Source organism: Babjeviella inositovora, assembly GCF_001661335.1.
Source record: "Babjeviella inositovora NRRL Y-12698 unplaced genomic scaffold BABINscaffold_21, whole genome shotgun sequence".
In the NCBI taxonomy this organism is placed as follows: domain Eukaryota; kingdom Fungi; phylum Ascomycota; class Pichiomycetes; order Serinales; genus Babjeviella; species Babjeviella inositovora.
The window spans coordinates 1-9,982 of NW_017566858.1; the positions used below are offsets into that span (position 1 = coordinate 1).

Below are 9,982 nucleotides of genomic sequence, written 5' to 3' on the forward strand. Positions count from 1 at the left end.
ATCTATTTATTGTTAATAATTACATTATATATATATTTATATATAATTTATCTTATATCAACTACTTACGTAGTTGTTCGGACTATACCTTAGACACGTGTTAACTAACCGTATGTTAAATTATAATTAACGTTATATTTTTTTTATATTTTTATGTTTATTTTTTAATGTATTAATTCATACACTAATTTTATGTAATTTAGCATAATTATATTTATATTTTCTATAAGCTCTACATCATACTGTAAATTCAAAGCTTTTAATACCTTTAAAAATATTACTATAATCATTTCTACTAAAATATTCTATAATAAATTCAATTGTATTAGCACGAGTACTTTCTAAAATATAATAATTATGTTTAACATTATATTTTAAATTAGTTATAATATTTAAATTATATTTAATACATTGTATAACAATAGGATCATATTTATTAATTATACTAAAAACATGAACTATTTTATTATCCTTATTTAAATAATTAAATAATCCATTAATTTCAATAAACCCAGCTAATCATTCTTTAGATATAATATCTTTAAAATTATTAATCTTAACTGTTTTATAATTAATATTACCTCATACTTTAGCTTGATAGTTAATAGGAAGTTTAGTCTTATAGATTTGTCTTACTTTACTAACTTTTAAAGCTTCATCTTCTATATCATTTATTATGATTAATAAACATTCTTTAAATAAATTATATATAAATTCTTTATGTGTTATCATAATATTATTATCAAAGATAGGTAAAATAATATCACGTAAGTCTTCCCTTGTTGTGATAATGTATGAAGTTATATTAACTTCTTTATTTTTAATTATTTTAGTATTAATAATATTACCAACACCTAACTTAGTTTTAATGTTATATAATAATCTTTTATTATATTTTAATTGATTAATTTTATAAGTAAAAATTACTTTATTTTTAATTGAATCAATATTAATATTAAAGGTACCATTACTTTCAGTTATACCTACTAATCATTTTTGATATTCTTTATCTATTAAAATAGGTTTATCAATAGAGTTTTTAGATGTTGAATAATAACGTTTATTATAATTTATGTGTCTTGTCATGTGTAGTCTCTGATACATATCACGGTATATGCAAGCGTATTGACCTCTCTTAATTGATCTTATAACTATTAATGTTTTAAGATAATATATCTTAATAATAATATATGATTTGTTAACTAATCTGTATATTTTATAGTATAAATACAACATAAATGAGTAACCAATTAATACATAATAATATTTATTAAATGAGGTGTTTCACGCATCGAATGACATTTTAGAACGGCATACCTTACATACCGTTCATCCTGTACCAGCTCCACTTTCTACTAATGTTGATGTAACAAGTAATACTAAAGCAGGAGGTAATAATCAGAATGATACGTTATTTAAACGTGCAAAAGCCATATCGGCTGCACCAACCATTAATGGTAAATAGTAATTACCAAATCCACCAATCATAAATGGCATAACGAATAAGAAAATCATAGCAATAGCATGACCTGTTACAAGTACATTAAATACTTGATTATGACCATGTAAATATTGTGCACCTGGTGCTGATAATTCCATACGAATGATTCATGACATAGATGATCCTACCATAGCTGCAAACATAGCAAATACAAAATATAGTATTGCAATATCTTTAGCATTGGTTGAGTAAAGTCAACGTTGAATTCACATATTATTAAATAATTATATTATGACAATAATTCATATTTAGTAACACTTATATTATGTTTACTAATTTATAGATTGTTAACCATTACATTAATAATGGTTACGAGTTTAAGTACTGGGTATTATAGTTATACTTATATTAATATATAAATGTTAATATTTTAATATTTTTAACCCCTTATTAATCCTTTAATATATATACATTATATTAAGCATAATATTATAATTATATTAATAAATTTATAATAATAAAGTATTATTATACAATCGTAACCCGGTTCATGTAATGAACCGGGTAATATATATAAATTAATATAAAACATAAATCCAACCGGCTCATGTAATGAGCCGGTATAATTAATAGATAATAGTTATATTATTATAATTAATTATTTCATTGTAGTATACTAAATTAATATTATAAACTTATAAGAATAGTAATAATTATAGTAATTATATTACTAATAATAATACCAGTTATTATAGTAATGAGTAAAAATAATTATAAAAATATTATTATATATATTAATATTAATATGATAAGCGTAATACCGGCTCATATATATGAGCCGGTGGGTCAAAATAGATTTAATTATATGTTTTATATAATTAATAATTATAATGCATTATAATATATTATATAAATTAATATATATTAATGTATACCCGGCTTATTATATAAGCCGGGTTGGTCTTGTATAATAATATATTTATATTAGATTTAATACATATTATTAATATATATAATCATGACTCTATAATAATTAATAACGTATAACTGGCTCATAAATTGAGCCAGTAGGATTATTTATAGACTAATATAAATTTTATTTATATATTAATAATATATAATCATGACTCTATAATATTTATATATTATATGTAAGTATTATTATTTATCCCGGTTCATGTAATGAACCGGGTAAGATATTGTTATATAATTAATATTATAATATATTCATAAGATATTAATATATATTATAGATTAATATAATTACTCTTAATTATATATATGAATTAATATAAACATATATTGATTGACTTATACCCGGCTCATTACATGAGCCGGGTAAGTATATTATAATATTGTGTATTATAATCTATAATCTCATTATTATATAAATAATATATTTATATTTTTAGATTTATATTATAATTATAATATAATAGTAATATCCATTTATTATATGAATGGGTAAGGTTATAAATATGCGCATACCGGCTCATAAATATGAGCCGGTATTATAATATATATTTACTCTATAATATACAATATGGTACTATTTATGTATTTGTATAATAATCTTATAATATATTAATGATATAATAAATATTAAAATTATATACAATGATATATATTTATCAATTTATATAATGAGTTAGTATAGATTAATTTATTAATATTTAAGTATATTATAATTATACAATATTATTATTAATTATCTAATATAAATATATATAATATATTATATCTAGTCTTTATATAAAGATTGGGTAGAGGAATAAATATTATAATATATCAATACAATCGACGCGAATTGAACGCGCATAGACCGGGTGGAAACCGACGAGTTTACCATTAACTTACGATTGCTATTACTTATAGTTTATTAGGGACAAAGGGACTTGAACCCTTATCGACCGCTTAAAAGGCGGATGTTACTAACCTTTGAACTATATCCCCTTTATAAAATAATTCCATAAAATAATTATTATATAAGGAATGATAAAATTAATATTATAAAATAATAATAATAATAAATTGAACCGGGTAGATTCGAACTACCAATAGCTTAGCTCAAACCTAAGTGACTTACCATTAGTCGACAGCTCATTAATAATAATAAAATTTAACCCACTCCAGGACTCGAACCTGGATTATAAGCTTTAGAAGGGCTATCCTTTACCATTAAGAGTAAGTGGGCAATCAGATCGGGTAGACTCGAACTACCATAATCTTACTCCCAATGTAAGTGCCTGGCCATTAGGCTACGATCTGTTTATATATATAGTAGATTAAGCATAATACTATTATAGTGTTGAACTTAAATTATATGTTATATTTAATATCTATAAAGGTTAATTAACAATATGACTTTTATCTACTTATATAAAACTCTATTATATAATTTATAATTAAATATAACCGGCTCATATAATGAGCCGGTATATACTTATTAATCTATATGTATAATCTATTATAATATACTAATAATATAATCTAAATATTTATATATTTATAATAATCCCGGATCATATAATGATCCGGGGAAGTTTGATATTATACAAATATTATTATAGAAATATATATATAATTAATATTATATATTTACTATATAATAGTCAATAATTATTATAAATCAATAATAATTATAAAATAATATAAATATCATATATAATCAATCCGGCTCATCATGATGAGCCGGAGTATATCTTTATTAATAAATATATTTCTATTCATATAATAATACATATAATAATACATATAATAATATATTAATCCTATTTTAATATAATAATATGTATTAATATAAATATTTTTAAGAGTAATATAAATATTATATCAATAATTTATTCTTACCGGCTCATCATGATGAGCCGGTGTAATTATGTATTTTAATAATATATAATCAATTTATACTATATACTATAATAAATTGATTCAGATTTATATATAAGTTTTATATATAATAAATATAAGTGTATATCTTTATACTCATTAGTATACCGGCTCATTACATGAGCCGGGTAATAAGATTAATATAAATTATAATTATAATATTATTATTACATAAGATTATATATACTAATATAATTAATATTAATAAAGTATATAATTATATATTAATCTTATTTTATATAATAATATATTTATATAATATATATTCTTCCCGGATCATTATATGATCCGGGTAAATGATTATTGATAAATTAATATAAATTATTAATTATATAATGATTATTCTATTTATATAAAATAATTTATTTAAGTTAATATATAATTATTAGTACATTTAGATTAATATATAATTATTAGTATAAATAGATTAATATATTATTATTAGTATAAATAGATTTATATATATATAAATAAAGATATACCGGCTCATTACATGAGCCGGTAAAATATTATGCACAAATATTATATTATTATTTATATATTAAAATAATATATATACATTAATATATAATCATTTTATATTAACTTTATCCATAAATATAATTAATCATAATAATTATAGGTTTATATATAAATATATATAATTATATATGCCAACGACCATCCCGGTTCATTTATGAACCGGGATTATGTTTATGATTAATTAATTTCCATTTATATATAATTAATAATATAATTATATATTAGACTATAGATTAATTGTCATATACCGGCTCATTATATGAGCCGGTAAAGTATTATCCACAAATATAATTATATTTATATATATATAATTAATCTTATATTATTACTATATAATTATAAATAGTTATTATATATATTTATAATAATTATTATTTAATATCAATTTAAATATAATTCTATACTATAATTATTATTAATATTATAAACCAATAATAATATAATATTGGTATAATATATTCTTACCGGCTCATCATATGATGAGCCGGAATATATCTTTATTTATAAATATATTTCTATACATATAATAATACATATAATATTATAATACTATTTTTTTAATTATAATATATAAATATAATTACTTTTAAGAGTAATATAAATATTATATAAATAATAATATTCTTACCGGCTCATCGTATGATGAGCCGGTGTAATTATGTGTTTTAACATATAATCAATTTATATTATATATTATAATTAATTAATTAATATTTATATATAAGTTTTATATATACTTAAATATAAGTATATATATTTATATACCGGCTCATTACATGAGCCGGGTAAATTATTAATATAAATTATAATATTAATTACCATATATTATTATAATATAAGATTATATATACTAATATAATTAACTTTAATAATATATATATATATTATACATATTCTTCCCGGATCATTATATGATCCGGGTAAATTATTAATGATAAATTAATATAAATTATATAATGATTATCTTATTTATATAAAGTAAATATATTATTATTAGTATATTTAGGTTTATATAAATATAAATATATATAGATATACCGGCTCATGTAATGAGCCGGTAAAGTATTATCCACAAATATAATATTATTATTTATATATTAAAATAGTATATATATATAAATATATAATCCTTTATATTATACGGCTTATTATATGAGCCAAAATGTTTATGCGCTTATAAATATTAATATATAATTACATATAAATATTATTTAATATAATTAATTAATACTATATTTATATATAATTCTATATACCAACAACCATCCCGGTTCATAAATGAACCGGGATTATACTTATGATTAATTACTATTAATATATAATTAATAATATTATTATATATTAAACTATAGATTAATTATCGTATACCGGCTCATATAATGAGCCGGTAATAATATATTATGTACAAATATTAATATAATTATATTATTAATATATAATATTATGAAAGTATAATATATTATTAGATATATATTATTAATTTATATTTAACCTTATAATTATATATTGAATAATAATATAAATATAAATATATATATATGATAGAATATATGATATATAATATATAATATAGAATATATATAATAAATTATATATTACCCGGCTCATAATTATGAGCCGGGTTGAGATATTATATAAATCTATTAATAATTATATAATAAAGAATGTTGTAATTTTATTTTAATACGATTTTAACATTTAAACATCCTGTATCAGAATCTTTAATTTGTTGTAATACAGTAGTATGTTTAATATTATCAATATTAGTTCTATTATTTAAAGCTAAATTATATGATAAAATATTAGTTGTAGCTGATACACGTTGATTTTGATATAATGTATCAGTTAATTGTAAAATAGCTGTATCATTTTTAATATTATTACTATTAACAGTTAATGTTATATTAGGTATAGAATTTAATTTAGCTAATGTTTTAACCATATTATTTGATACATCATAAGCATTTTGTTGAATACTTAAATCATTAAGTGTTATAGATTTACCTTCATTTATATATAATCCTAAATCTAAATTATAATATGATGAAATAGGTTCTTGAATAATACTATCTGAAGGAAAGAAAGCATTAATACTATATTTAGTATTATTACTATAATAACGTGTATCATTAATATTAGCAATATTAGTAGGTGTAATTGTATTAGCTAAATTTGTAAGTAATTGTTGAGTTTGAATTTCAGTAAAGTTATCTTTACCATAAGGACTTGTTGTAAGTAAATAATTCTTCATATTTATATATTATTTATTTTTTTATTAACACATATTATAAAGTATATTCACCCATTGTTTGAGTACTTTGTTGAATACTTGGTAATAAACCTAATACACCAAATAATAATGGTAATAAAGTTAATCAACATAGATCAAGTAATTGATCAAAACGTACACGAGGGAATGAAGCACGTACTCATACAAAACTATACATTAATAAACATGATTTAAAACCTAAAGATAATGAATCAAACATTATTTCAATAGGGAATAAATCAGGCATACTAATAGGGAATAAATAACCACCTAAATATAATAAACTACATAATACACACATGTATACAATAGACATATATTCAGCTAAGAAGAAGAATACAAATGATGAAGCACTTAATTCTGTTATATGACCACTAACTAATTCTGACTCACATTCTGTTAAATCAAATGGTGGACGATTAGTTTCAGCTACTGATGCAATAAAGAATACTATAAATAATGGTAACATTAATACAACATTTCAAGCAGTACGTTGAGCTTCAACTACTACAGTTAAATCTAATGAACCTGTAAGTAATACAACAATTAAAACTAAAGTTGTTAATACTAATTCATAACTAATTAATTGAGCTGTAGCTCTAATAGAACCTAATAAAGAGAATTTAGAATCACTAGATCAACCAGCATATAATGTACCAAATACACCAACACTAGAAACACCTAAAGCAAATAATAAAGCACTTTCTATTTCACCAACAGTAACTGGTCCAAAAGGAATAACAGCTCATACTAATAAAGCACTTGTTAATGTAATTTCAGGTCCAATTTCAAATTCACCACTAGCACGTGATGGTGTTACTGATTCTTTAATAAGAAGTTTAACAGCATCAGCAATAGCCATTAATAAACCATAATAACCAACAGCATTAGGTCCTAAACGACGTTGCATATATCCTATTGTCTTACGTTCAGCTACAGTTAAATAAGCTACAGTTAATAAGATAAATAAGATAAATAAAATATTTTCTAAAAGATTAAACATTTATTTTAATAATTTTATATACGATTTTATAAACGCGTATCAAGGTTTAACCCTTTATGTTTGATAACTGAAATAGTACCAACAATAGTTAATAATAAACCTAAAGCTACTCATACTAATAAAATACCACATTGACTAAATTCTAATTTACCTAATACAGAACCTTCATAATCAATAATTAAAGTACTACTATTGTAAACTTCAATATCTTCTAAAGCTATATCTGATATAGGTAATCAATCTAACATAGCACCTAATAAAAATGATGCATCATCACCATCTTCATCATCATCATCAGATAAATCTAATAATCTTAATACGAAGGCAAATAAGATAGCTACACCACCAACATAAACTAATAAATATAATAATCCTATAAGTTCTATACCTGAACCATATAAATCTACAGCAATTATTACATAAACACTAACTAATGATAATAAACCTGATATAGGACTTACCCCAGTAACTGAAGCAGCATATCAAGCTATATCATCATCATCTACTAATCATTCTAGTAGGGCTGATTCTAATCAATCAAATTGCATTATATATATAATATTTTTTATAAATTTAACCAATGGTATAATTTATATATATGTCTTATAAATTATAAATATATATAATTTAAGAGTAATAATTAATAATAGTATTATAATATATGATAAACATATAATATATCGCCTAGAGATGGAATCGAACCATCAACCAATGTATTAACAGTACATCGCTCTACCATTGAGCTATCTAAACATAAATATTAAATAATAAATGACCACCAAATTATTTATAATAATCCCACAAAATTATTATGTGAGGTAAGATGAAATTATGGAGCGATCGGGACTTGAACCCGAATCTTCCGTATGCAAAACGGATATTCTACCGTTGAATTAAAGCCCCTCTATTTTAATATTATTTAATACTTACTTATAAATATAATATAATATATACTAATATATAATTAATAATTAATATGACCTTACCGGTTCATATATATGAACCGGTATACGATAATATAATAATAAGTTAATATAAATTAATATAATAATACGATTATATATAATAATATTATTATAAATGTTAATATTATATATTTTATTATTATAAATTAATAATGGTAAATATATACTATTGTATATTCTACCCGGCCTTTATATAAAGGCCGGGTAATATGAATAAATAAATATTCTAATATATATTTAATTTATTGCTCGTTAAGTCATACAAGGAAGTCACGTAATGAAACTACCTCAACTTTAATAGGCATAGCTGAATGAGCTACTCCACATAATTCTGAACATTGTCCATAATATACACCTTCACGTTCAACTAATGTAGATGTTTGATTTAAACGTCCAGGACAAGCATCAATTTTCATACTTAATGAAGGTACACTAAAATCATGTAATACATCAGCTGATGTTACAATAAATCTAACATGTGTATCAACAGGTAATACAATAGATGTATCAGTATCAAGCATACGTAATTGACCATCTTCTAATAAATCTTCAGGTACAATATATGATTCATATTCAATAGTTTCACCTGCGGTATTAATAAAATCAGAATATTCATATTTTCAATATCATTGTAAACCAATAGCTTTAATAGTTATAGCTGGTGATACAACTTCATCACATAAATATAATAATACAAATGAAGGTAAAGCAATAACTAATAAAATAATAGCTGGTAATGTTGTTCAAACAATTTCAATAGTTTGACCATGAGTAGCATATTTATAAGGTAATTTATTATTAGTAAAATTAACTACAATTACAAATAATAATCATGATACTAAACCTAATGTTACAGCTAAATAAAACATAACTGAATCATGTAATTCAATAAT

The 9,982-nt window shown here is 21.2% G+C and overlaps 3 protein-coding genes, 4 non-coding genes and 3 pseudogenes across 10 annotated transcripts; all 10 read right to left on the reverse strand.

The window, feature by feature from the left end:
- Nucleotides 1–3,233: 3,233 nt before the first annotated feature.
- On the reverse strand, nt 3,234–3,304 carry BABINDRAFT_t390 (annotated as a pseudogene). The gene has a single exon. The product of its transcript is annotated as a tRNA-OTHER (tRNA).
- A 17-nt stretch (nt 3,305–3,321) lies between these two features.
- Nucleotides 3,322–3,394, reverse strand: BABINDRAFT_t389. The gene has a single exon. It is a non-coding gene; the product is annotated as a tRNA-Lys (tRNA).
- A 78-nt stretch (nt 3,395–3,472) lies between these two features.
- BABINDRAFT_t388 lies at nt 3,473–3,544 on the reverse strand (annotated as a pseudogene). The gene has a single exon. The product of its transcript is annotated as a tRNA-OTHER (tRNA).
- An 18-nt stretch (nt 3,545–3,562) lies between these two features.
- Nucleotides 3,563–3,635, reverse strand: BABINDRAFT_t387. The gene has a single exon. It is a non-coding gene; the product is annotated as a tRNA-Arg (tRNA).
- Nucleotides 3,636–3,637: 2 nt separating this feature from the next.
- Nucleotides 3,638–3,709, reverse strand: BABINDRAFT_t386 (annotated as a pseudogene). Its single transcript has one exon. The product of its transcript is annotated as a tRNA-OTHER (tRNA).
- Nucleotides 3,710–6,527: 2,818 nt separating this feature from the next.
- On the reverse strand, nt 6,528–7,103 carry BABINDRAFT_169581 (uncharacterized protein; the record flags this gene model as incomplete). The annotated part of the gene is made up of 1 exon (XM_019130671.1): nt 6,528–7,103. One exon carries the CDS (start codon nt 7,101–7,103, stop codon nt 6,528–6,530), a length of 576 nt encoding a protein of 191 aa, XP_018982243.1.
- A 178-nt stretch (nt 7,104–7,281) lies between these two features.
- On the reverse strand, nt 7,282–8,124 carry BABINDRAFT_173094 (complex I subunit 1 family protein; the record flags this gene model as incomplete). The annotated part of the gene is made up of 4 exons (XM_019130935.1): nt 7,282–7,571; nt 7,614–7,753; nt 7,840–7,844; nt 7,873–8,124. The coding sequence occupies 4 exons, from the start codon at nt 8,122–8,124 to the stop codon at nt 7,282–7,284; spliced, it is 687 nt and encodes a 228-aa protein (XP_018982244.1).
- A 681-nt stretch (nt 8,125–8,805) lies between these two features.
- Nucleotides 8,806–8,877, reverse strand: BABINDRAFT_t385. Its single transcript has one exon. It is a non-coding gene; the product is annotated as a tRNA-Asn (tRNA).
- A 79-nt stretch (nt 8,878–8,956) lies between these two features.
- Nucleotides 8,957–9,027, reverse strand: BABINDRAFT_t384. Its single transcript has one exon. It is a non-coding gene; the product is annotated as a tRNA-Ala (tRNA).
- Nucleotides 9,028–9,346: 319 nt separating this feature from the next.
- Nucleotides 9,347–9,675, reverse strand: BABINDRAFT_169583 (uncharacterized protein; the record flags this gene model as incomplete). Its single annotated transcript, XM_019130672.1, has 1 exon — nt 9,347–9,675. A coding segment is annotated over one exon (329 nt), but the record flags the coding sequence as incomplete, so codon positions are not given.
- Nucleotides 9,676–9,982: the final 307 nt, after the last annotated feature.